At 44.4% G+C, this 27,953-nt stretch overlaps 1 protein-coding gene across 3 annotated transcripts in view; it reads right to left on the bottom strand.

Moving 5' to 3' along the window:
• Positions 1–3,205: 3,205 nt before the first annotated feature.
• Positions 3,206–27,953, bottom strand: part of PLEKHG1 (pleckstrin homology and RhoGEF domain containing G1) — a gene marked incomplete at both ends in the record, with an annotated part of 74,520 nt that continues 49,772 nt past the window's right edge. For 2 of the 3 annotated variants that reach the window (XM_084228841.1, XM_084228843.1), the window contains 10 exons: positions 3,206–4,221; positions 10,220–11,864; positions 14,357–14,379; positions 15,923–15,961; positions 17,410–17,505; positions 20,159–20,192; positions 25,274–25,360; positions 25,566–25,661; positions 25,755–25,937; positions 26,609–26,740. In XM_084228841.1, coding sequence (XP_084084967.1) covers positions 3,206–4,221; positions 10,220–11,864; positions 14,357–14,379; positions 15,923–15,961; positions 17,410–17,505; positions 20,159–20,192; positions 25,274–25,360; positions 25,566–25,661; positions 25,755–25,937; positions 26,609–26,740 — 3,351 coding nt within the window. The remainder of the gene's footprint in view (positions 4,222–10,219; positions 11,865–14,356; positions 14,380–15,922; positions 15,962–17,409; positions 17,506–20,158; positions 20,193–25,273; positions 25,361–25,565; positions 25,662–25,754; positions 25,938–26,608; positions 26,741–27,953) is intronic. The other variant, XM_084228842.1, reaches the window with a different exon arrangement.

Below are 27,953 nucleotides of genomic sequence, written 5' to 3'. Positions count from 1 at the left end.
TTTAAAAGCCACTTTCCTCTATATGAAGAAAGTTAGACAACTTAAATTTTCATTAGAATTGAGTTTGGTTTTGTGCTTGTGTTTGGAAATAGACTTGCTTTAGAAAGTATCTACAATTAACAACTTATATTAACATACTTTTGTTTCCTATAAAATTATTGTCTATCCAAAAAAAAAAAAACAACCCAGAACATGAAATTACATGAACACAATCTTACTTTGTGCCAAAATTTTTACATCAATTTTTGATTCAGTAATGAAAGTTAAAAGGACATCTTTTATTACTATAAGAAAAAAATCTAATGATTGTTTTAACTTAGCCACTTATCAGGAAAATAAATATTACTGCACACCAGGGCCTCCCTTGTGGTACAAGAGGTAAAGTCTCAGCCCTATGAAGCTATTGGCAGCCACTGCAGTATAAGTTGGATCCCCAGCCAGGGAGCTGACCCACATGGTACAGCAGACCTCTCCTGACTCACCCACTGCTCCCCTCGGCAGTGTATTTCATTTAATCACCAGTCTGTCTCTGGTGAATCCTCTCACTGCCCCACCCCCGCGCCTCTGGCCTATACCCCGATTCTTGTATGCATAAATAAATCTCTTTTTAAAAAAGAAAATAAATATTACTGCACACCTAAATACAGTATTTCCAAAGATAGAGAAAATGATGTATCAGGTGCCACTGAAAAACAGCCTGACATTGTTACCTGAGCCATTTTCTGCTCATAAGCAAGACAAGTATTATAACTAAATGTAGTTTGGAATACTCTTGAAACTTTCTAGAACAAACACATTAATTTACACTATAATTTGCTTTGTCCTTTACAAACTTTATTAAATAATGAGCATTACTAACTTTCATTATCTTATATACATTATTTAAACTATGTTTTCTAGGTATTTTGCACAAAGAATAGAGTAGGTGAAAAGTGAACTTATAAAAAAAACTGAACATTTAATACAGAGACCTAATAAGAACTTGCCATACTTTTAAGTACATATAACTTCCCCCCAATTATATACACCCCTACCCCACCTCCAGAAGAAAATGTTTAAACAAAAGCACTTCATTGATAATTTTGAGGGAGTCTATGAACATGATTTTATACATATACACACAGCTCTCAAAATCTTCAACCTGGCAAACAGAAGTGATTTATAAAACTACAGATTTGTTCTAGAACCTAAAGACAAAACACAGACATTGAAGACAGCAAAATATTCACCTCGTGCAGCTGCGGGGTGGGGGGCAATGTAGGAGATATCAAAGTTATGTGATAAGACACTGGTGTGAAGAATGAATAACTTCTGCAAAGAAGAACAACAGCAATATAGAGACTATAGAATTTATGTCATACAAACTGAAAAGCAAAAATAGGACACTGCTTTCCTGGGACAAGAAGAGTCTTGTAAGTTTTACAAATGCACGTACAGATACCTTTAAGTCAAGAATATCATTTCTCGCAGTGCATCTCTTTTCTGATACTGCTTCATCTTGCAAAGTCACATTATGTGCAAACAAAGGCAATGAAAGAAATGTTTCCAGAATCCTGCTATCCAACATGGATGTTGTTTTACAAGCTATAAGAAGAAAGGATGGGATGGAGATGCAAGAAACTTGGATTATTTGTTGTTCTTTGAAAAGCAAAACGCCTCTGTAAAAGGATGGCCTCATTTCATGTTTAGCAGTTAAGATGCACAGGACTTAAAAGGGGGAAAGAATTATAAGGAGTCATTGATTCAAATCAGTCTCACTGCTTACCTTGAAATGAAAGGCCAGATCCCCTTTCTCTATACATGTTATAACTTTCAAAAATGAAAACGGAGAGGGTAGAGCAGGGATCACAGAATGTAAAGTGGTTGACAAGGAGAACACACTGGCCACTTTTTGAGCAAACATTTTGTTGCCTTGACTGGAGTCTTCAATAAAATAGTCTTTCAGAAAGTGGCAACACACATGGCCTTCATTTTCCTCTTTAGCTTCTTTGATTTTGCTCTCTATTCACAAGGTCTTGCTTTCTCCAGTTTTCTTCCAAAAAGTCCTATTAGTACATAATATCACAATGAGCCTCTCTGAAAAGAACTTAATTGTAACAAAAAAGTGAGGTGCTCTGGGTCAGAGCTTAGTAACCCAAGACTGTGTCCTTTCTTGTGCCTCAACACAGTAAGAGGCCTCCATGCTCTACCTGGTTTAGAAATTTCAGTGCGGCCAACCAAACTTTCAAGCTGGCACTGGGTCATAGGGCTGAGTACTAAACTCAATAAAATACATAGGAGAAACATGAAAAACAGGAAAAATACAGGAAAAGTGCTCTGTTTTAACTTAGCTTGTGGTTTGCTCTGTGCTGATCAGACACGGCACACAAAACATGGGACGGCATTCCTGCTCCCACTTCAGGGGTCACACAGGAGACAGCCACATGCCCAGGGGCAGCCCATCTTTTTTATCGGTTAAGTCAAGTTGCCTATCCTTGCACTTGGTTTTCTTTAAACCATTAGGGGAATCATTTACATTATTCCAGAAATCAGAAAATGAACACAATGAGCAGCACATTCTCCAGGTCTGGTCCAGGAATACAGGTAAGGATTTTAGAGAAAATTGGTCCTGCTACATTCTATTTCTAAGGGTTGCAGTTTCTGTGTTGTAATGAAGGGGTGGAGGAACACCAGCAGAGAACCCCCTCACGGGCCCTGGAGGCAACACTCCAATTGGCTGAACTGACTCTAGGATCACGGGGAATGAACATGTCAGAAGCATAATCCTTCAGACAGCTTCCCTTTTCCTTTTCAAGACATGAGCATGGGCGAAAAGGCCCTTTGGGTACTCGGACAAAACTACTCATGGCCCTAGACCACAGGAGAGATTATTGCGTTCCATAAGGCCTGGACACTGTTGTCAGGATATGGGAGAAAATATTGCCTCCATCATGTTTTAAAAAAGGCCTAAACATTTTCAAGTAAGACTGACTGACGTGAACAAGAAGCCAGCGTCAGGAAACCTGCAGTTTCCGTGCTGACTTTGCTACAGTACGATCCTGGCCGCCTGGCCAGCCTCTCAAGGAGCCGTGCTGTAAAACAAAGTATAGTTTACACCTCTGGTTTTTACGAAAGGGTTTTCATCTGGCTCACAGAAAACACCTCACTGGTCTTTGTCATTGCAAGCATGCTAAGAAGTCAATTCAGGCAGCTACTGTGAGGAACCCTAGGCAAAGCTGCTTGAACTGAGACACTGAAACTTCTCCCTTAGAGACTGGACAATATTCTGCTGATTGGGAGAGGGACCCCTCCAGAGATAATCATTCAGTTTGTCAGAGTCGTTGTACGGGGTCAGGTAAGGCGGAAGTCCAAGTTTGCCACTGATTGCCTTTTTTGGGGTGCGTGGACTGTTCGCCTCCATAATCTTTGGGTCAGATTTCTTTCCACAGCTGTGGGAGAGCTCTAACTCTGGCTCCTCCTCTTCTGACTTGATTTCCACATAGTCTTCTTCATCTCCGTCAGTCTCTTTGAAATTGGAAAAATAGTTCTGTGTAGCTATTTGGGCATTTAAGGGGACACTTCTATTGACCACCAGAACCTTCTGTGAGTCTTGGAGGGTGAGGTCTGAGCATTTTTCAGAGCCCTGTTGACACAGGTCGGTGACACCTGGCAGCAAGTCCTGGTGGCTCTCACACCTGGAGCTGGCGTGTAGAGAGAACAGCTGTTTCTTTCCCACTTCACCAGGGTAGTTAATGGAGTCCACAGACTTGTTGATCAAGATGGAGGAAGATGACTGGGACCTGTTGTAAGGCTGAGTGTTTGTGCTGACTCCCTTCCGGCCCAGCGAGTTGTAAAGGCCCTGGCACGAGCTCTCTTTGTTGGGCTGGCTGACCACCACACTGTGTCTCTGCATGGGGCCCAGCAGCGGGTCAGAGGTTTGCAGAGAAGGCACAGAGCAAGCTGTGGACAACTGTCTCAGAGTACTCTTTATATTGATCTCAAAGGTGGGGTATTTTGACTTCAAGTCTTGCTCAGGCCGGGGACAGAAATCTGCTAACTCTCCATTACTGTAGGTTGAATGCAAAAGCCAGTCCTCGCTACCACGCTGGGCCTGGGAGGGTGAGGAAGACCTGAGGATGGAAGGTTCCTGAGAGATGGCCCAGTCATCCTTCGGCGTTTTAAAGGGAGTCTCTCTGAACACAATCTGGTCATACAGTTGGGAATACTCGGCAATCCTGGCACCTGGAAGGCAAATATTGTACCATAAGTATACACAGGATTGTTTCTACATGTGAAGATTAAAAGTGAGAATATAACATTCTAACCAGCAGAATATACAAATTTAAACAGTAGAAAGGACTTGCATGTAAGTTTGAGACTGAGTCATCACCAACCACTAAGCAACATTAATCAAAGGCTCTAACGTTGAAAACAAAAAGACCACTTAGACATTCATTTATCTGATCCTGGCTTGTTGTATTTCAGCAGCAGGTCTACACGTGGTCACTATTTGTAATGAAAAACGTCAAGTGTTCTTTACAAGCACAAAATGGTATCTGTGTTAAAAAACACACATCAGAAAAAACAAAGCCAGCACCGACCCCTGGCCAACGGAAACACACTAAAACAGTCACCAGAATGGCATGGCTGCCTCCCACTACGTGCCAGCTCCTCACCCAGCTCAACTGCACCCAGACGTTTACTCCCCAGGGTCTGCTCTGGTTAACTTTCCTGCGTCGCTTGCTTCCAGCCACCTCCACAGCCACTGGGGAATCAGCCTCGGGAGGTCCTCACTGCCTGTCCTTCAGAGCCATCTGTACTGACCGACCTTCATCACTCCCCATTACCAAGGAGCCAAGCACTGTGGCCTATGGTGCTGAGATATTAAGGAAATGCGAATGGCCAACAGGCATATGAAAAAATGTTCAACATCACTTGCAATCAGGGAAATGCAAATCAAAACTACCATGAGATACCATCTCACACCAGTGAGAATGGCACATATTAAAAAAACTAGCAACAACAAATGTTGGCGAGGGTGTGGAGAAAAAGGAACTCTCCTGCACTGCTGGTGGGAGTGCAAACTGGTCCAACCACTGTGGAGAGCTGTGTGGAGATTTCTGGACCTACTAAACATAGAGCTTCCACAGGATCCAGCAATTCCACTCCTAGGTATTTACCCAAAGGACACAGAAACATCAATTCCAAAGAACACCTGCACCCCTATGTTTATAGCAGCACTGTTTACAATAGCTAAGCTTTGGAAACAGCCCAAATGCCCAAAAATAGATGACTGGATCAAGAAGATGTGGTCCATATATACCATGGAATATTACTCAGCATTCAAAAAAGATAAACACATGCAATTTGCAGCAACATGGATGGCGCTGGAAGGGATCATGCTCAGCGAAATAAGCCAAAAAGAAAAAGAAAAATACAGGATGGTCTCACTCATAGCAGGGATCTAGAATACTTAAATAAGGGACCAGGAAAATGAATAACTATAAGAAAGTGAAAATCAAAATCAACAAAAACTATGAACCAGAGACACTTTTTGGGGGGTGGGGGTCGGGAGGGGAGGGATTGGGGTCAGAATGGGGGGATTGCAATTGTATGGGGAATATAAAAATAAAATTTATTAATTAAAAAAAAAAAAAGAGTGAACTATCCAGGTATATAATTGATAACCTGAGGCTCTCTGTTAGCTCCCAAAGAGGATTCCACTGGGGCTCTCGCCACTTCAAATAAAGCTCAAAGGCCCTTCCCTCTCTGCTCCACTTCTGAGTACAGGCATTTCTAAAGACATCAGCTGAACACTGACATGGGCATCCCTCAGGCTAGCAATGATTTAAAAGGGGGAGATCAGAGATGTCAATTTCAAGAGCCATCTTCCCCTACCTCCCCCATCCAGGTAGCTACACAACCACCCAGAATCAAAGAATTCCATGAACCACAGGCTCCACACAAGGGTGTCTGTCCCAGACACAGTGACCAGCAAGGGACGTGTCATTCTCTTCTTTTATAAGCTACGTAACTTTTTAGGAAACTACTGTAGTAAATTATTCCTTGAGTTTAAACTAAATATTTAGTTGGGTTTCTGCTGTTTCTTTGGAGTCTCTTTTCTATGAGGACAGAAAACAGTCTGGTTTATTTCATGTGCCCTTTAATTGCAACTACCTCAAATTTCTTGCTCTGCCCCACCCCAGTCAGGGTAAACAATGCTTAATTTTTCATTATAGGTTCTATAGTCAGGTCCTTTTGGTTTTCCAAGTCCAAATTCCTTGGAAGTACAGAGATGATTAGTTTAGAATTTCTAGTAACAAAATCTTGAGGCATTACTCCTCAAAGGATAAAGATACTTAATACCAATGAAGATTCAGCAATCCCTCATGAAGCTGGAAGCCTCCAAGGCGCCTGTGTTAGGCAGCCTGGAATCTGTAATGTTCCATCGACTAGGAAATCCAACCCAAGACACTAGACCTCAGACCCAGTCCCTAGCAGGCCCCTGGAGGGCAGCCTGCCCAGACCTCTCTCTCCCATGCTAAGGCCTGAGTTCAGCCCCACAGCTGCAATCAGGAAGGTTCTGAACTTTCACAATTTCCTGGGAAGATGACAATTTGGGGAAAGCTACGAGAGCTAATTAAAACATTTGGTTGGAACATACCGGTATCAAAACATAACCATAACGTCTTAAAAGAACAGCTAAGTCTTGATCTTGAAACACCGTCGCCCAGATGATCCAGACTATGCACATGAGAATGCCTTTTCCTGCTTTATCATACTCGCCTCTTCTTCCTGTGCTTGACCAAGTCCTACACATCTCTCAAATCCCTCCATAAGGCGGACCCTTCTATAAATCCTTTTCTGACAGATTTCTCTTCTATGAAGTCTTGTGAACATGTGTCCCATACCACGTAGCTGTTGGTTGTGTGAGTACATGCGTCCTGTGCTGCTCTTTTATGTGGGTTAGTTTATTATCCCAGTGAGTCCATGAGCTTTAAATCTTGGAGCACAAGCCCCACATTGTACCGAGCATAGTTCTAGCCAGAAATTGCTCTCAAGAACTCCTTAATCACACAGGTAATTTTTGGACTGCCTCCTTTTATTTTCAGTACACTGTTAAAGTGGATGTGCCTTTTCTAAGTTAGTACCAGCGAGTGGAAAGGTAACCCAGCAGTCAGTACAGCAGGGGAAGCCTTTGATTAAAATGCTGCCAAAAGATATTTCAAAATGGGCATTATTTGAATAAAAAGTATCTCACAAAGTAGATGATATCTAAATTGTTGGTTTTTTGGTCTCGGCTTGACCTTCTAAGAGGATCTCCGGCTTGTTTTTTGCCAATATGAGTAAGAGGCAGGGTTCCAGAGCAATGCATGCCATGAATGAGAGCCCCTGAACCAAATGCCCAAGAACTGCCAGCCCACAATGGCATCTCTAGACTACAATGCTCAGTATTAGCCAGCTGGCTCAAGTCCTCCCTCATCCTCAGTTGTGGGATCAGCAGTCTTTACCGAACATGTACATTATCATTCTATGGCGACCCCGCAGCTGTCTCTGGCTTTTTCCTCTTTTAGCAGGTTGAACAAGTAGAGTTCTTTTGATTATAGGTAAAAATCTGAGAGTAGTAAGAACAGACTGTTTTCCAGACAGAGAATTAAAATCAATACTTCTGATGTGGCTTGAAATGGAGACCAAAGCATCTGTGCTCTTTGGCTCCCCTAGTTTACACAAGCAGCAGCTCCCCACACCTGTATGGAAATGTCCTCATGGCAAACATCACACACACACACACCAAAGGACCCCAGAGGCCTCCCTGGCCCCAGAGACTACCAGGAGGAGGCCTGACTGAGAGAGGGCGAGCATGCTACCACGGGCTGTAATGGGGGAGTGACTAGACCTGGTTGGGTGACTTAGAGGCGGAAATCTGACCCGGGGCCTGTAGACCCCGGCTAGACAGCTCAATAAAGGTGCTCGAGCGTTTCGGCAGGTGAATAGGGTGCTCCTCCTTCCGCACAGCACCGAGAGCAAGCTCCTGGCAAAGAGGCAAGGCCCACACGAAGAAGTCTGGAGAATCGGTCCGCGCGACGACGACGTCCTGTGCCCAGATAAACAAGAGAGAGAAAAGGAGTCATCATGTCAACTGATCGAAAGCCTCGTGGGCACAGGAAGTGGTCTCGGTGCACCCAGATGGAAGGCTCCTCAGGTCCGAGAGATGGCAGGCCCTAGGGACGTGCTCCTGCGGGCAGCAGGAGGAGACTCCGCTCTAGAAGATGCCTTTGGAGAGATCTTCTCCTCTTAGTTGGGGAGAACGTCGATAGTAGCCCACCATGTCAAGAGGACCCAGACAAGCTGAGAAAAGATGCTACGGGATTCCCCGGAAGACGCCAGGGGCAAACAAAAAAGGAGAACAAGCCCCATGTGAAAAGAAGCAAAAGAAAACCCCAAAGAGAAATGAACTTAATACTTAAAAAGGGGGGGGGGGTTTGGTAGACTATTCCAGGTAGCGGTAAAGCTTAAGGAGTCAGTATTGAAGGACCAGCTTCTATCAAGAGGGCAGGTATTCATTTTAATGGATGGTCTATATTCACAACAGCCTGGCCCCAACCATGGTCACTTTTAAAGGGCGGTCTGCGGGCAGAATTCATCGGCAGGACCGCAGTATCACAGTTTTGTTAAGCATTAGCCCAGATTCCCTTAGTGCTGGCGTCGCTAACACGACTGTTTCCACCGCCATCCAATCCCCCCTCCCTGCCAGTCTTCTGCAGCCGACTCTCAGTCACTCAGTCCACATAGAACAAGAGACCAGCTCAGCAATACTAGCACTGGAAAAAGGACATGAATTCACTCTCACCAGGAGAAAATGTATGTGACCTAATCTCTCTCACATTCATACAAAAATCACCGTTACCTTTCATTTAAAATGAACAACTCTAGGGAGTCTGTGAAATCCAGGGCTTACCTCCCCTCTCTTTGAAGACACTTTACTGGATGATTAACTCAAGAAAAAGAGTATAGCTTTAGACAATTCTAAAATGCTACCAAATTAAAGAAAAAAATCCCTATATATTTTCAACACGTAACTTGTGGATTTATTTTGGCCTCAGCTAGCCCCTTACTATTCTCTGGTGTCCACAGAGATAAAGATATCAAACCCAAAGAAAGAGGTTAGGGTGTCAACCTGGCCAGCTGGGCCATGTGCTCACGGAGCTTCTAAACCTCCTTGATAGAGAACTTCACCTTTCCCGTTAACTGGAGAATTATCTCCTGATTTGATTCTGAGGTGATGCTTTGTCACAAAAATTAGGGCAGAGAGTCTTAAAAGATGACAGAAAGGCCACAGTTTTAAGGTTCAGATTCCTGAGTGCAGCCCCAGGAATCGCTCCAGGTCTGGAGGTGAAAAGCTCCTCAGGTGAGCACCAGAGTCCTCGGGAATTTTCTTTCCATGACAACCACCTGCTTTATTCATAATCATGCTCTTCCCGAGATGAGTTAGTTTGCCCTTCAGGAGCCTCTCTAACTTAGCTGGGGTATGTGCTTCTTTATAACGGAACAATGTCAAACCGTGACCACCTTGACCTTTAGCCCTCGTGGGGTCAACATCAGACCTGAGATCTTAGTTGAGTTCTGCACAGCAAAGGCGGTGTGCCTGGAAGAGGAAACTTCTTAGAAGCGTACATGAGAAAACCGAATGAGATGGTGTTACGTACACAATAACAACTATTTAAAAATCCAATGACAGAAACATGTGAGAAAACACTGAGTCACAGTGCAAGCAGCTCAGCAAAAATACAGAAAAGGACTTTGTCTTTGTGAGAATAAACAGGCATTCCTGTAGAGATTCTAGAGCAGAGTGATCCTGCTTCTAAGGCCTGACGCTCACACCTGCTCCTCCTCTCTCTCACACATTGCAGACACAGAGAAAGCACTAGATCCCCCAGGAGAAACCAGTTGCTATTTTTGGTTCACCAGTGAGCCAAATACTTCAGATTATATGAACATCATAACACCCCAATTCTGTAGTGACAACAGTACACACAAGACCCCGGAAACCCAATCAGGATCTGACTCTTAAGACTTTGGAGGTGAAGCGCAGATGCTTAGGTGTGTCTGTGTGTTCGTAAACCTGTGGTCTCCCTTTGAGAAAATGAACATCTGAGTGACAACGTTCTCAAGCTCTAAGCCCATCGAGAGCCCAGAAGCTGCTCTCCGCAAGGAAGACAAACTGTGTGGAGGAACCCACCGATAGCGGGCCCTCCTTGCTTCTTTTCTTCTAAGATGGCCGCCAGGTCTTTGTGCATGGATTTGTGTTGCTGGGAGGCCGGTGGCTGTTCCAGCTCTGGGCTTCTCACTTTCAGAAGCTGATTGGCCTTCTTGATCTTCTGACTGTACTGCCTGGCCATCATAAAGACCCTGCTCTTGGTCTTATCTGAGGCATCCATCCCGGGGTCAGGGTTTTCCAGGTCTGTTTGGGACAGGCTGCTGTTGGCCAGGTCGTAGGGATTCTCCATGGGAGGCATTTCACTGGCCAGAGAGAGCCGGTGAAGACTCATGAAGGAGTCTTCCTTAGAAATCAGGTCTTCTTTGAAGGGGCAAGGAGACCTGCTAGCTCTGCCGGGCCTGTTTGTCGGCGGTGTGAGGAAGGCCGGGCTCTCGGGCAGCGAGAGGGTGGACAGGGCACGGGCTGTGTCCCTGCTCAGCTTGGGCATGCTGGCGGGGTGCAGCCGGCTCTGCACGTCATCTTGGCTGACTGGAAATGCTGCGAGGAGCCGCTCTCTGGCCTTGTCTTCATTCTTCTTGATGTAATTCTCCAAGTCATTCCAGATTTCGTCCACTTCCTCGGAGAGTTTGTCAGATATTGATTTGTCCGCCATTGATAAGTTGCAGCTGGGGGAGTTGTACAGCAAACTCAAATACTCGTTCTCAGCGGCTGCCTGGTGGTGAGGCGTTTCGTCCTCACTGAACTGGAGGCTGTCCTGGGAGACGAAGGGCCTGAGGCTGTCGCAGCAGGCAAAGTCGGCCTCCAGGCCGAGGAAGGTGCTCCTCTTGGGCCGCTTCAGGCTGCTGCTCTGGCCGCCCAGGGAGGGGGCCTCTGGGAGCCCGATGGTGTCATAGATGTTTTCTTCCACCACCTCAAGTTCATGTGTGCTTTGGTTTGATGCCTCTTGACCTGTTAGAGTTCCATCTCTTTTGGGGTACAGAGAGCTCTTATCGTAGCCAAGCTGCCTCTTAGAGAAGACTAATTCTGGGGTGCTCTTGGGGCGAACAGACTCCCTGGTGGACTTGAGGGGAGTGGATTCAGCTGCCTCTCGTTTAGCAACCATTAGTTTTAAGTCCTCATAACTTATATTATCATAGACATGGTCTATGTCATCAATAGTCAACTCGATGGAGGACCCAAAGGGAGTCATTCCATTCTGCCCTTCGGTTTTGGGGTCACTGTGCAGTGTCCTTTGGGGGCTGTACTGGGAGCCATCAGCGTCCCTGATTCTGACCTCAGGGGCACACGTGTTGCTCTCGCCAGCGCTGCTGGCCCGCCGAACAACCCTGTGGCCTGGGCTGGGGGTCTCTGTGGACTCGATCTGGCCCATGTGCCAGCTGCAGGGCCGACTGGAGGTGCTCTCTTCGCACAGCCTGGTGGAGTTCAAGTCGGAAGAGGAGAAGGATGGCATGAACATCTGGTAGTCGTCATCATCATCCAAGTTCTCCTGCGGGGAGCGCTGGCTGGGGAACAAGGCTTGCCGGATCTGGTGGTCAGTCCAGATGTTCCTGGCGGCCCCGCCCCCGCGAAGCACGCTGATGATGGCAGAACTGCTCGGCTGACTATTCCTCTGGGCGGGAGACGGCCCTGCTGGAGTCAGATGGGGAGATCCTTCCTCCCGGGAAACCTGAGGAGCAGAGAGACACATTGATTGGCCTGCAGCGCCATGGTACATAAACGATGAAGTTGTCTCATATTTTTACATTGCTTCTCCCCCCTCCCCCCAACCACAGCATAATCTTCACAGAGAAAAGTCAACACTGTTGGCTTGAACTGAACTGAAAGTCACTTGAGATTTTTTGCAACAGGAATAGAAAAGACAGGAGCTAATATTTATTTAGAAACTAATATTATTTAGAAACAGGTGAGGTCACCTGTAGACATTCTGCAAACTTTAAGTTCACCATCACTTGGAAGCAGATATGATTACACCAGTTTCACAGAAAGGAGATTCAGATTCATAAAGATTCAGTAACTTGCTCTCCTTAGTCAGAGGTAAGGCTCTGACCCTATCTCTTGCTCATTGCAGGAATCCGCTAAATACAGAAAGCTCTTAGATAATTCAAATAATTCTGATGTGCAAATAACAGATAGAGATAATTGGCAAATGTTATATATATATAAATATGTCTATCTATCTCCAACGGTATCTGATTTCTATTTGGAACTCTACTCAGAGTCTTGTTTTTTAAAGATTTATTTTTTATTTATACAATAGCTGGGGTACAGGTCAGAGGCACGGGAGGGTGAGAGGATTCACCAGAGTGAATCAGAGAGTGGGGAGTGGGGAACAGAACAGGCAGACTGACTGAAATACATTGCTGAGGGGAGCAGTGGGCATGACAGGAGAGATCTGCCACACCATATGGGAATCTCTGTGGCCGATCTGGTATCGAACCCACGCTGCAGAGGCTGCAGACAACTTCACAGAGCTGCACTCAACCCACTGCACCACCGGGGAGGCCTCTACTCAGAGTCTTACCATGGTTTCTGATAGACCAGAAACCCCTTCAGGGGTCTGACTGTACACCCCAAAGTCTGCAGACCCACCCTGTACCCCATCAGCACTGCCTTGGTTTATAGATTCTAGGCAAAGAGCCTTTGTTAAAGGAAAGCAATTAAGTCTACTACTAAGCTAATGAGATTTTCCTTCTCTTTCAAAATACGCTTAATTAAATAATATCTAGATGCCCGTTAGGAAGTAAAATATGAGTGAGATTAATGATTTCTAATCAAAGAAAACAGTGGGGTCTTTTATAACTTGGAATTTTTCTTGATCTAGCTTGCTGGTGCAGAGAGGAAGTGGGTTGCCCTCAGCAGGTACAGGATTAGCTTCAAAGAGTTGAAGGGTTAAGACCCTTTCAAACTAATTATTACCAGAGGCCTATTTTCTGATCAAAACACTATTGTAACCTATTGGCAATATCAAATTAACAAGAATTTTTCATCACTTCTCAATGAAACTGGGAAACATTGCCTTGACTATCTACCCACCAATATATTTGTCTGCCTGTCTGTCAGGAAAGGGAGAGAAAAATTGAGAGGGTAAGAAAATTTCATCCTGAATGTCATTTTTTAATTAAAAATTTAAGATAAAAAACCTAATGAGTCTAATTCTTTGTTCATTTTTTTCCACAAAGAAAAACCATGGATCACGTATGATCTCAGAATAACTGAGCACACACACATATGGACGGATAGGTATGTATCACAAACCATAAAATATTTTATTTATGGTTACTTATTTGTGCTATTTTTTTGGTAACGCTTTAGTATATCTCTCTCTCTCTCTGTCCACCTTAGATTTTACTGGCATACGGCTTTATAAAATGTAGCCAAACTAAAAGAGCATTTATGAGTGGGGTCAGGATACTGTGGCTGTGTGCTCAGGAGTGGAGAGGCAGGATCCCAGCTAAATCGTTAGAGACAGAACATAAAACAAGAAGCCACAATAAATTCTCTAGGAATTGTTACTTAAGCCACGTGATCAGCGGCCATATTGGATGTGGTTTGTTCAGGTCAGGACACAGCATCTACTTTACAGGTAATGCATTTGGATATACAGTTTCTAATTGAGCTGACCATTTTTATTCTCCCTCCCTCCCCTTTATCAGAGGAGGAAAAACCAAATGATAAGCAGAGTTTCATTATATGACAGGTGATCACACCTCTTCTACCAGCAGAGGACTAGATCCCCACCCTGTGACTGAAGGCTATGCTGTGAGAAGGTGGCAATCCTCAGGATGCAAGAGCTTCCATCTCACAGGGGCAGAGGCACAGGGGATTTGGGGTGGCCACACCGGCCCAGAGCTATACTTGGGGAACTTTCTAGCTTCTGAGGGAAAGGTGGGGTAGGTAGCAGTTCCTCAGATAATGTAGTTCAACATCACTTGTTTATAACATTTATGGAAAAAAGGAACAAAATGTTTTCAAGAACCTGATTTCACTATATATGTCCTTTCATTTTAGCTTGCAATTTCCAAGAATCTATTGATGAAGTTAAGTGAGGACTTGCTGTTGTCAAATGTAAAATAATTTACCCTTGCAGGATAGGCTAGGGATGAGATAGGTAAAGAAAGGTAATAAACATGTTAAAATAAGAAATATAATGGTGCTTACCTTTTGGATGTCTTGTACTGTTTCTGAAAAATAAAGGATTTTGTTTAAGTTTGAGGATTGGAAATTATCACACACAGGGTACACCTTTATTTTATAGGACTTTTAAACTTTGTTGTTAATAATTGAAGCACAAGAGGCTTCTGGACCCTGTAACGCTAATTTTCTAAAAATGCCTCTCAGTTATTCTAGCCAGATACCATGTATTGCATGAAAATGGTTTCATATGTCTGCGTGTTATGGGTCTTCCTTATCCCTGAGAATAGTGGACCAGCTCATGTGATAACATTTCAAAAGTTTCCCTCCCTCAAAAAAAGTATTACCTGAAGAATAGCCACATGCCTATGTCATGAAAATCACTTACACATAAGTCTTTGCTTCTGCTAATTTGTAAACAATTTATTGGTTTCAACTGAATGGCACAGCAGTTATCCACAGGCTCCCATGGCAGAGCTGTGTGACGCCAGTGGAATCATGGTGAGAGATTTAATAACCATGTCCTTAGAGAGACCCTACAGGCACCCAGATTATGTGTCTCACCTTTAAAAATGGTTCAGTTACAGAAGCATATAAGAAAAATGTAATTGGACCCTTGCTGCAAATCCCACCCCATAGAGGTAACCACACTTAACAGCTGGTCCCATGCCCACTGTCCCGATTTAGCCACCAGCACATTAAAAAAAAAAAACAGAGGTGCAATTTGCAACGTGTTTCCTACTAAATATATGTGGACACCCCTGTGAGTAGACAGAGGTGCATGCCATTCTTTGTAACAGCTACAGAATATTCCATGTTGTTTTCTGGGGCATGCTAGGACTTATTTTACCCTTGCACACCAGATGGGCATTTTGAGGAATGTGCTATCGAATCACATTACCAGAGGGAGAGAGGGTGGAAGTAAAGATGGAGGTGGTCTAATGGTTGGTTTTTATTTTTAGTTATTTGTTTAATTAAAAAAAAATTGGGGCCAAGAAAAGAGCCCTATTACAAATGCTGCAAAGAACACACGCACACACACACACGTGTCTACCCACACTTGGGTAAGAACTTCTACAAGGGAAGTGGACATTGTGGAATTGGCCAAAGTGAAATTGTTGGGTCAAGGTCACTATCAATTTTTGCTCCAAAAAGTATGCAGAAATGTATGTATCTACAGGTGTGGAGTGCCTGTTTTTCTGTATCTTTTGGCCAAGCTCAGAGTTTTCTCCCCTCTATTTATCCAATTTAAATGTGTGGTTTCTCTACTTAATAATTTGGATGATTTTTTATAAATTTTGTGGGCAGTTGTGTTTCTTGTGAGAAACTGCTCGGTGATATTCCTTTTGTCTTTTTTTTTTTTTTTTTGATGTATGGGATTTCTTTATATAATAGGGATGTGAGTATTTTTATGCTTGTCACTTATATTGCAAACATTTCATGTCATTTGGCTTTCCATTTTATAATAGTGCACCATTATTTATAGAATTATTCAATCTTCAATCTGTAATTCACCTAGTATTTATTTTGCATATGATTTAACTTGGTTGACGTCAACAAGAATAAAAACAGAAGAGATATTTTAGGACTTACCACTGGTCTTCAAAATTTTATGTGATCTTGAGGAAGGTTCTGGGAAAGAAATGACAGCATCATTGCAGAATCAGGTCAAGACTTTTCTCCTTATAAATGAATTATTAGTTCATAGACAAATAAATTACATTCTAGAAATTTTCAAATTTACTTAAAATCTCATTGCTTAGAGATACTTACCAGCAAGACACACATTAAATTATGTAATCAGGAATTGCATAGCAGAAACCTAACCCTACCAACTAGGGGAGCAATTTCCTTGGCCTTAACTATAAGCTGATGGTGTTTAATTTTATATTCTCATGCCAATCCCCTGTCCCAAGACTCAGATCTCTGATGCTGCCCACCGATCTGACATTTACCCTACATGCCCACAGATCTAGAAAACTCAACGTGTTTCAAACTCAACGTATCCGTCCCTCCCTCTTCCCAACCCATAACTGTCCTCAGCTGCATTTCTTATCCTGGGTTCAGTGACATTACCCCCCAAGATAAGGGATCATGACAGCTCAAATTTCTCCTGTTTCATTCATCACTGTCTTGTGGGCTCCCAATGATGCTCCACCCCAGTAGGCGCTGCCTGAATACTGTCTCCACCATCTCTCACCAGACGACAGAGACAGCCTCCTATGTGGTCTCTCTGCCTACTTTGTTTTCCACATCGAACCAGATTCTCTTGTTTAAAAGGTAAACATTTCATAATTTGCAGGACCAAGTTCAAACCCTCCACATGGCCCACTCTGCTGCCCATGATCAGGCCCTCGCCTGCGTCCCCTGTCATATCTCTTTCCATTTCACCTGGCCCACATCTACCTGACGCCCAGCATCACTGGTGGCCCAGCCACCCAAACAACTAGCAACAAAAGTCTGACCTAAGGCTCCAGTCCAGGGACCCAGCAGGTGCAGTTCCTGCACCACCTGCTTCCCCAGTACCAGCCTCCTCTCTCTTTCCTAGAGGGGGGACCTAGTCACTCCCCATGTTTGCCTCTCCACTCCTCCTTCCATCCAAACTCTGCCATAACTTATCACACATATCTGTATCTAGTCACTGTTTTGATGCTAGACCACAAACTCCTCGTAAGCAGAAATCCTGCATATTATTTATCCATGCAATCCCGGTTCTCAGCATAGTGCAGTGGATTAGGTAGGTCCTCAGTAATTAATGATTTGAATAAAAAAAGTCTGGAGTTGGGTTCAGTTAAACTTTAGGTTTGAATAATCTTTTGCACGTGTCATTTACAGGATATAACTTTCCACTGGTGATGGTTAACGGGTTTAGGTACCTGCAAGCTAAAGGTAAGATGCTACAAAACTAGTCGATTGATAAGTTTAATAGCCACTGGGAAACAGAAAATTAAATAGAAAAGTGTATTCATATTGACGGTGAGCTCAAAACCTAGAAGGAAAATGCCTTCTTGTCAGACTGAAAGGGACTTTCATGAACATTCCCCAGAATTGTTAAATTTTGATCACAACATCGTACTCACCGGATTTTCTTCTCAGCCGATATGGAGCAGAACCATCTTTGGCAGCACAGAATGCTTTGGTCTCTCCCTCTGGACTGTAGCAGAAGCCTGGGTGATCTGTGAAGAGAACCATACATGTCTGTAAGAAGGAGGTGTTCAGCGAGTTCTCAAGAAAAGTAGGCGTGGCTGGTTGTGGATATCTAAGGATTTGTGCTTTTCATCGGCTCTGATATCATCCTGCGTGCTGTAACCGGTGCTATATCTCAGACTCTGTTTACACAGGGACTTCTTTCAGGAGCAGCGTGTTAGCAAGTTAAGCTCCCTCCCACGTGCACTGCATTCTCTGTGTGCTCTTTTTTTTCATTCTCTAACCAAGAGCGTTAAAGGTTCTACTTCAGCATTACCCCCCAAGAAGGTTAAAATATCACTTCTGCGGCTCTTTGACCCACAGAGATCAAAACACAGAGGTCAGAAAACTCCATTAAAAAAACCCAACGCCCACATGGCTCAACTTGTTATCAAGGCTTCTTACAGATAAGTGGCTGGGGGTGCTGGGCCATAACAGTGGAGAAGACTTCTCTAAAAACGTCTCGAGGAGTCTGTGCCAGGCTGTGGTGCTGCAGGCAGTGGTGCCTTTCAGGAAGCTATGCCCCAGTGCCGTCTAGTATTTTTCTAGAAATTGCTTCTGTGACCGTGTGATGAACACTTCTACCATTAAAGGTTTTATGTCTTCAAGAGACATGCAGATTTTGGATTAAGAAAATCTGATCTAATTATAAATTTTTTTAAAGATTTATTTATTTATTTATTTATTTATTTATTTAAGATTTATTTATTTATCTATACAAGCACTGGGCACAGTCAGAAGCGCGGGAGGGTGAGAGAATTCAGCAGAGCCAGAGCGGGGAGCAGAGCAGGCAGAAGGACCGAAGTACACTGCTGAGGGGAGCAGCGGGCGGCAGGAGAGGTCTGCGCGCCATGTGGGACCCATGTGGCCGGGGGGCAGCCGGGGATCGAACCGCCGCTGCAGAGGCTGCGGGCAGCTTCGCAACCCAATGCTCAACCGCTGCGTCACCGGGGAGGCCCTGATCTAATTATAAATTATTGCTGCATATCCAATGACATCCATTTCAGGACACAGGCAGAGACTGGTATTCTTCAAATTGGGGAGAAGGCTTTTCAGGGGTATCCAAGATAGTTCTGAGGGCTGTAAAGACTACATGCTCTTCTCCCTTGGCAATTATATACATTTATATATATAACATATAATACAATTATATATATATTATTTATAGTCACAGAAATAAAGTCATTTGGTCCCACGGACTGGCCAACTCCATTCACATTCAGCCAAGTTCAAAGTTAAGGAAGACAAAGCAGCATGTTTTCTTAGGCTGGCTGCTCTAGCCAGGCTGGGCTCAGAAGAGAGGAATGTGGCACCACTTCATGCCTTGAAATCATTCTGGGTACCCACGGAATCTTGCTGGTTTCCAGGAGCACAGCCAGAGCCCAGGATCAAGTCCACAATGTTATGTGAAGTTAGTCACAGCAAGAGCAGCCTCTTTACCCCCTCTGCCTTCATCTCTGCTCCTCATTCTCATATGCCCACCTATGACCTGGGCTTCTCTTCAGAGTGTGCTATAAAACAAAACCTTACAGGGCCTCCCTGGTAGGGAAAGGGGTTGAGCGCAACACTGTGAAGCTGTCCGCAGCCTCTGCAGCACGAGTTTGATCCCCGGCCAGGGAGCTACCCACATGGCGCAGCAGACCTCTCCTGTCTCCCCGCTGCTCCCCTCAGCAGTGTATTTCAGTAGATCCACCTGTTCTGCTCTCTACTCTGTCTCTGGTGAATCCTTTCACCCCCCACACTTCTGGCCTGTACCCCACTTCTTGTATACATAAATAAACCTTAAAAAAAATAAAAACAAAACCTTACAGAGATGTCCACTGATGTGGGGGCTAGAGAAGACGGGGCCGGGAGCCCCTGCTTGCACCCTGGTCGGGATCTCCAAGCACCCTGTTCTTGGGTTATGTTAGACGTGATGAAGTGGGAACTCCATACCACGGCTGGGCTCACCTTTCTCCTTTTGTTTTATTTCTTTCTCACCCTGCAGAGTTAATAACTGGTTGGTTTGTGGGTAAATGAATCAGTATTTGCCACTGAGCAAGGGTTCCCCAAAAGTAAGTTATTTCAAAAGTTTTAAGTAAAAGCGTTTATATGAAAGGTTCTGGAAGACCTGGCTGTAAGTCTTAAAAGCACTCATTTCTCTTTCTGTTGTTTAATCTGGGAGGCCCCCAAGATGTGATTTATGTGGTAGAACAAGGTATGGTTTTATAGGAAAAACCTTCCATCTATCCTTGGCCTCCTCTTATAAATCTAGAAATACAATCACATGTGTGAGGTGGTAGGAATTTTAGACTTCGCTGCTGTATGAGGAAAACCAATAACCATCTAGTTGGTGATTCCTGCACATAATGAACACAGCTTTTCCCTCCGAGGAAATACATGACAGGACCTTCCTTGTGGGTGGGGTCCGGGTGGGAGAAGAGCAGACCAAGAAGAATATCTTACAGTGCTGGAAACTCAGACTGCGCCAGGACTCACGAGGTAAGGGCGGTAGACTCAATGTTGCAACAAGAGTGTGTGTTAGGAAGACATTCTACGGCCTGCCAGCTCCATGTATTAAACGGTAAATAGAGCGCTGCTGCTTTCTTATAGCTGACATTTTTCAAGACATTAAGGTAGAAATGGGAGGAAAACAAAACTTACGAATGGCATCCATTTCAAGTATTGCTTGCTTGGCCTGAAAGAAAGAAAGTGTAACTATAATTACAATGACCATTTTTCTTTAAATGACTCATCCTAATGTGGGTTTCATTTCACGTGAATAAGTGGATTTTTAAAAACTGAAAAGAAAAGAAAACAAAACAAAAAAACAAAACCTGAGCATTTCTTTCAGGCATCGCATAGAAGAGCGCCCTCGTGTGGGGAGAGGTGTTACACAATTGACACACCACAACTAAACTTAATAGAGAAGTGGGAGGGAGAGAAAAGGAAACTTCTAGCAAAGGTTCCCAAACCTGACAGATCATTAGCATCTATTGGCCGGATTATTATAAAATGTGAATTCTTGCTCCCCAAGCCATGTCTATGGAACCAAAACTCCCCTAGATTTATACCACCAGGCCTCCCCCATATTGTTGGGACTTTATGATTATTTTAAATTGATGGCAAGAAAAGTTGCTGAAAGTTTCCTCATTTTGGGTGGTGTACAGTCATCACCAGCTGACTCTCCTGCTCTCTAAGCACCACTGCACCCCCTATCTTTCCGTGTACCCCAGGATCTCCCAGAGGGGGAGAAAGAGATGCAAAGTCAGGCTGAAGGCCATGGCTCGTGATCCAGACTTGGCACATTTCACGCCCGCCTCTCAGTGTGTTTTCTCAACTGTCAAAGTTGCTACTTGGAGCAAATGACAGGCACTCAGCCCAGAGTTGCTGCCCTGTGGCCTCAGGGCCTGGTCTGGGGAAGCTGGATGCTGGCTTCCTCTGCACACACATTTCTCCCTTTCTGCCCCGACCTTCTGAAGATGAATTCTCTGAGCTTCTTCTTGCTGCAGTTATTGCCACATGTTGTCAATGTTTAGGGGAAAATAAAAGATAAGTCAATATCCTAGTGTGAATCACTTTGCCGTAGGAGTCAAAGAAAAAAACTCCTTTAGGTAGTAGCCTTTCTCACCTCTTGAATGTCATTTTCATTTTCAAGGGTGGTATAACAATCTATAAACATGCTAAAAATAATTTAAAACTAATTTTATTTGCATTGTGCCACAATCTGTAATACTGCAGTAAAAAATACTTAGACTAAGTAGCAATCATTTAGGGAGGCAGCGGAAGGAAAGAGCCTCAGTGCAGTCATCTGAATTTTGAGAAAACATTTACATTTCTATAATATTCATATTTCTGCTATACATCAGAATTTCGGATTACTAATTGGACTTAACTTCAAACACAAATGTGGGCTCAATTTCTGTGAAATGCATTCACAGAACCATGGTGACATGACACGCACTCTACCTTTATTCTCCATTAATTTGGGTGAGAGCTAGTTGATAGCTCATGTGGAGGAAGGGATGCAAACCAGGTCTGTCTGACTCCCAAGAGCATCATAACCCATATGGCTACTTCCCAGGAGTCCCCTGGTATCTATAAACCTGACTTCAAAAATTCAGAATTTCCTATCTACTCTTTCAACATTTAATTTTTCAAAAGTACTGCTTTCCCGTTTACCACCAGGGGTCACCCAGGGACCGTCACTGACATAAAGGCCTGGCGGGAAGTTAACAGGTGCTAAGTCAATCTATTCCCAACAGTCCTCATGTGCACATGTGGAAGGGTGAAAATGTAACCCCCAAATTAAAAAATCTCTGAAAACTAAAAACATTGTCAAGTGTCAGATGGGTGATACATTTTTGGATGTCTATAATTTCCCTAATGCATTTCTTTAATAGGAAAAAATATATTTGAAAGTTTCAGGAAAATAATTGAAGAAATGTGAAAAGTTCAGCTTAGTAATCCTGCTTAAATAACAGAAAATTATTGAAACCTTATAGTTGATAAATTATATTAAATAAGTGTGTTTTTATTGTCACTGGGGGCCAAGTGATTACAATGGTCTTGGGAGTCAGCCAGACCTGGGTTTGAATCCAGGCTCGGTCATATACTCGTTGCATCTATTTTGGCAATTAGTTTAAAGTCTCTGAACCTCTATATTTTTATTCTTCTAGAAAGGAAAGAGTAAAACTTAATAAGGTTTTTTTCTTTTTTTTTGGCTGAGGGTAACATAAGAAATATAAAGTCTGTAGCACAGTGTATGTGTATGTTCAAGAAGCCTAAAGCTGAAAAATTTTTAGATTCTTAAAGGATCAGGAACTTGAGCAAAAAACAGTACAATTTTCCTGTGACCAATATTAACCACTGTAACACATAAAGGTAAAAACTGCCCGGAATACACACACCTTGCGTGGGAGAGGGACAGGTATGTCAGCTGGTTTCATTTTGCAATGGTCTGTAGTTGCCTTTGGCAGGGCTGGTTTTGCCAGGAGACAGGTAAACAGTAGGTGGGGCATATCAAAGCTACTTTGCCATTGCTCAGAAGGGTATCCCAAGGCACAAGGCCAAAGACCAAATGACTACCCACGAAGAAAACACGATCACCTGTCTGCCTGAACAACCTCACGTCTCCTGACACTCTGATGAAATGGGACTGCAGCTCAAGTCAGAGCACACACCTATGGACAACCATTCCTGGGGAGAGAATCACAGCTGAGAATGTGTTTGCAATGCTTTCCGCGAAATAGACAAGGACCAAAACTGACTCTCCTTTCTTGGAAATCCCAGTTCCTTTTTCCATCCAGTTCTACCCTCACTCATGGTCAACACCCCCCTTTTCTCTTCCACCTCGCTCCTCCCCAGCCCCACAGGGACCATTTCACCATCCAGGTGGATGATCCATCCTCCACGCTCACCTTGGTTCCTCACTATTTTACTTTGATCACCTTTTCCTCCACTCCAGAACAATCACACACAATCACAGCCATCCCAGAGCCTTATCATCGCCCCAAACTGCCCGATCTTTAAGACAGGAGCTCAAAACTTCAGCTACAGATCTCCATATTTCTCTCCCTCCACTGGGTCTCCTGCTGGACTACTTCTCTGGCCTTGTAAGACCAGCAACCCTTCTGCTCACGCCTATTTCCCCAGCTGGCTTCTCTGCGCATGGAAATCAGGCTCCATCAGAGCAACTGTGCTGATTAGCACCCCCTTCTGTTGCCCGGTCACCCCCTCACCCTCACCACCTCTGGCAGTCCCCAGCCCTGTGCACCAAGGCTCCTCATCACCAGCTTCCAAGTCTTCTAAGAGGATTTTTTTTTTTTTTTTTTAACCAGCTCATCACACTGAGCCATAGATCAGCTGGGCCTCTCCCCAGGGATTTTGCTCCCTCCCACGGACTGGCTAGTCCATTTTCTGCAGCAATTGTTCCGAAGCTTTCCTCTCTCCCAAGCACCCAGCCCCACCTTAGCTTCAGCCCCCCAGCAGATGACACCAACTTTGGCGCAGTCAAACCCTTTCTCTCGCCTCACGTCCACGCAACATTTCTTGGTCTTCAGTCTTTCTCCTCCCCCAGCTCACGTTAGGCTTTTTGAAACCCTGTCACGCTAGCCGTGTGTTTCCGCCTCTCCTTGCAGCGTCCCTCCTCTGAATTGACTATTTCCTGTTTCCTTCTCCTCCCCAGTCTTCTGGGGCCCAGGTGATCCTCACTACACAATGCATCTTGCTTTGATCTTGCTGCTCCGCAAACGACCACATTTTGTCACTTCAGAACGTCATCAATGAAAAACAGAACGTCAACACCCAGCCTGTTCCTCCCTTCCCTCTGACGTTATCAGCCCGATGCCACGTCTCCTGCACCTTCTGTGCCAACTCTCAGCTTCCTCTTTGATTGTTTCGACCTCTGGAGCATGTGAGACTGTTCCTCTGCCCCCTCTCTTTGGGATGCTTTCCTGCCTTTGTTTCCACCCTGTTTCCTTCAACTGGTCGTTCTCCAATCCTCCTTCCTCTTACAGACACCTGGATGTCGAGATTCCCAAAAGTTCTTTGTTTTACAGAGTTAAGGGGCATCTTCTCAAATCTCGGGGCTTCCACTCCTCTCTGCGTGGAGCCAGCCTCGAGATCCCCAGCTTCCAAGTCTTGAATTCCCACCTGCAGTCACCCCACCCCTGCACATGCAACCGCAGCTCTCACCCCTCCCTCACCCACCTACCCGGCTCCTCCCCTTTGCTGCCTATTTCAGAACTCTCCACAGCATCCTCTTGGCATAGCTCCTGACTCATCCTTGACTCCTATTTCTCCCTCTCCTCATGCGCCCCGTGGGCAAAATCCTGTTTCCTCCAAGCCCATGATAAACAATCTGTTCTCCCTCTCTTGTTGGGGATCCTTGGCAGTGCCCCCCCTTTTCTGGACTAGCACGCTGGTTTGTTCATTCTCTGTTCATTCTCCTGCCTCCAATGTCACTCTTCCAACCCATGTATCTTACTTGACCTTATTCGACCTTACACTCTCGGTTCACAGGGGAGACCATGCCACCATCCCCCAAAACATCCAGCAGTCTCCCACCACTAATCCAGTGCAGACTCCTTAGCATGTGGTTTCAAAGCCCTCACAGCCTGGCCACCTGCCTTCCACCTTTCAAGTCTCACCTCCCACCCCAACTCTGAGGACCAGGCACAATCCCAGTGTGCTCATTGACACCTCTTTGACTTGTTTATGTGCTTCCCTCAGTTGGCTTACCTTATCCTTTTCCCCTGATTAATAAAACATTCCTCTTCTTTCAAGTCTGAGGTAAAAGGCATTTGCCTCCTCTCCCCACTGTAATTGAAGACCTACCCTTCCACAACACTTAGCTTATACCTCTATTAATTCATTTTGCTTAGCTAATTGCCGATGTGGCTAGCTCTCTAAGTTTATAAGTCCCTTTAGGGCTGAGTCTGGGTCTTATTTCCCCAGCATTACCACAGACCCCAAGCCAGCTGTACTCACAATAGGTTCTTAGTACACCTGTGACTAATTCTCATAACTCTTTATTCAACTATTTCTTAGACACTTTCTTAGGGCTTTTCCTTTTCCTTATTTTTCATCTTTCAAATTCAAAAACAAACAGCAATTTACAAAACTCAACCCCTTCACAGAGAATCTTTTCAGATATGTGATTGGTTTGGTAGATCCCCTACATGTCCCATTTTTCAATTTTCTTTATATTGAAGTTAAAAATCTACTCCTATCAGGCTGCCTTCTAGAGTTGGATTTCTTTTCATTTCATTGTCTTACCTTGGCTGGAATCTTTGCTGCGTGATTCTCCAGGATCAGTCTCTTCAGGTGCAGAACCCACAGGCGTTTGTCTTGCTGGGATTTAGCCTAGCAGAAGGGGATTTGGACAGTCAGACAATTCACATCCCTACCAGTCACAGGACACAGGTGTTACTTTAACTCATGACAAAGTGGGAAACACACTATGTGGCTGGGAAGTTTTGGTAGAAATGCCTGAAAAGTTTTGTGAAGGGACATGGCATTCATCATGCACAAGAGAGAGCTTGCTGGGTGGCAAGGGAGCTCCTGTTACCTGAACTGTGTGCTGCAGCTTGGGGTTCTTATAGTGGAAGACACTGAAGCTGAGAGGCTCCTTGGGGATCACTTCCACAAGCATGAGGTTGCCACACTGGAGGGAGAGAGAGAGAGAGAAGGTGAGAGACACTTGGAAGAGAATGGACAAGCCCCAAAATCCTCGGCTGTGACAAGTACACAGGCCTACCAGGATGTGAGCTTTGTATGTAAACGTGTCATCTCTCTTCTTCGTGATGAGAAGCAGCTTGTCAAAGAGGAAGAGTGTCCGCTCATTCTTGGCACGCTGGATGCGGAAGGTACCCTCGAGTACCAGTTCTCCATAGCTGGTCAGGTCTGGCCCCTTCCAATTAGTGAGCAAACTCTGTATCTCCTGTAAAAGAGAACATTCCATGTGGTTAAACAGGAGGTAGGAAGGTAAGACTTTGGCCTGGCATGGAGGTCACATAACTTTGTGTTTTGTTTTTTAATAATGCATCTTTTGAGGTGACCAGCACATGATCATTGGCCCAGAACCTATCAAAATTTCCCAGTGATTTAGGACTCAAAATGTTGTTCTGGAGAGAAATTTAGCAAACTTCACATCAGTCTTACTTCAAAAACGAGGAGTCTGAAATGAAGTCTTGGCCTGGGTGAAGGTGCAAATGACCTGGTTCCAGACTTCATGCTCCTTTTCCTGAGTCCCTGCCTCATTACCACACACACCACCATGTGATTCTGCATGAATCAGTGAGAGAGGCTCACAAACCCTTTAAATAATTTAGAGAAAGCTGCTTTCAACAACAATTACTTATTTGAGATTAACATGAGGTAAGGCCTTGGGAGACTCCCTTTCCTAAGTTGACCCTTGAAGGGGCTATGAGTACACTATTCACTTAGAAGTTACGCTCAAACAGTCGTGTTAAACAATGACCACTGTTACTGGTATCCTAACCTCTCTATGAACCATGATGACGACCACGAATGAAGTGAGCAGCCTGATGCTTGAATGGGAAGATGATAATGAACTGGTGCACCCTCCTCCCGCCGACGCTGAGGGCTCACCTGTAATCGGACTGCATGCTCATGTTTCCGCTTCATGTCATTGATGTGCCAGGCCACTCGCTGCATGGTGTCTATTGCGTCCAGCACCACGTCATAGCCTTCTGTGTCCTTGTCAAGGTGATTTTCTATTTCCTTAAACAGAAGAAGGACTAGTCATTTTCCCTCTTTTGTCTTATGTAGCCATGCAACAGAGGGCACCTCTGTGACCTCTGTGATTAGTTCTTTATATTTTAGTTTTTTATTGATGTAGATACTACCATTATTACTTAACATTTTGAGATAACTTCCTGGACATACCTGCAACAAAATGGTAAGCTAGGAGCTCTGGATGAAAGTCTTTTTAAGAAAAGATTTTTAAAGTAGTATAAAAAAACAAAAGTCATAGTTTACTTTTATTGACTACCCGTGAGCCAGCAGATATTGGCAACTGATAGAATTTGAACATAGACAGGCACTCTTGCCTGGAGCCCTGCCCTAACCACCCTGCTACACTGCCTTTCTCCTGTTGTTACCCCTTCTAATCCCACCTACAGAGAGATTACTTTCATTAAAACTTTTTTCCAGGCCTCCCTGGTGGCATCAGGGTTGAGTCTCAGCACTATCACACCATAGCTGCTGTGACCTGAGTTCAATCCCTGGCCAGGGAGCTGACCCACAGGGCCCAGCAGACCTCTCCTGTCTCGCCGCTGCTCCCCTCAGCAGTGTATTTCAGTCAATCCACCTGTTCTGCTCCCCACTCTGTCTCTGGTGAATCCTCTCACCACCTAGCACCTCTGGTCTGCATCCCAGCTCTTCTATACATAAAAAAATAAATACATCTTTAAAAAAAAAAACAAAAAACTTTTTTTCCACCTTGTCAACTTCCCTAGAGGATTAGACATGAGAATGTGAGAGCTGTGTCTACCTTTATTTCTAAGGTCTCCTTGCATTTTGGACAAATCACAGGATGTGCTATAGAGAAAAGACATCCCGAAGTGAATCTAAACCCAGCCCTAAGATCGCTCCACTTTCTGCTCATCTGTCATCCGTCACCTTCCTTTTCCAGTCCCTTCTCATTCTGCTCATACTAAAGCCAATCTATGACGAATAGCTTCTCCCTCCCTCCCAACTGCCTACTGAATCTGGGCTCATGGAAATAAAATAAAACATAAAAATCTGTTTTCCATTAAGCTGAGTGTTCTCTGCCTGAAACTGTCACTGCCCAGTGCAAAGTTCTCGAAAGACCTATCACAATCAGAGCGAAAAAGAATCTTTTCTTTGGGCTGTGGTCACTGGGGCTGCAGGCCCGGAATATAAATGTCTCTAATTCCTCAAAGCAGATTAGTCAGTTGTAAAGTATGAGTGT

Source organism: Talpa europaea (genome assembly GCF_964194135.1).
Source record: "Talpa europaea genome assembly, chromosome: 2".
NCBI classification, from domain to species: Eukaryota; Metazoa; Chordata; class Mammalia; order Eulipotyphla; family Talpidae; genus Talpa; species Talpa europaea.
The sequence above is the reverse complement of the archived record's forward strand: the minus strand, read 5'-3'. Positions and strand labels throughout refer to the sequence as shown.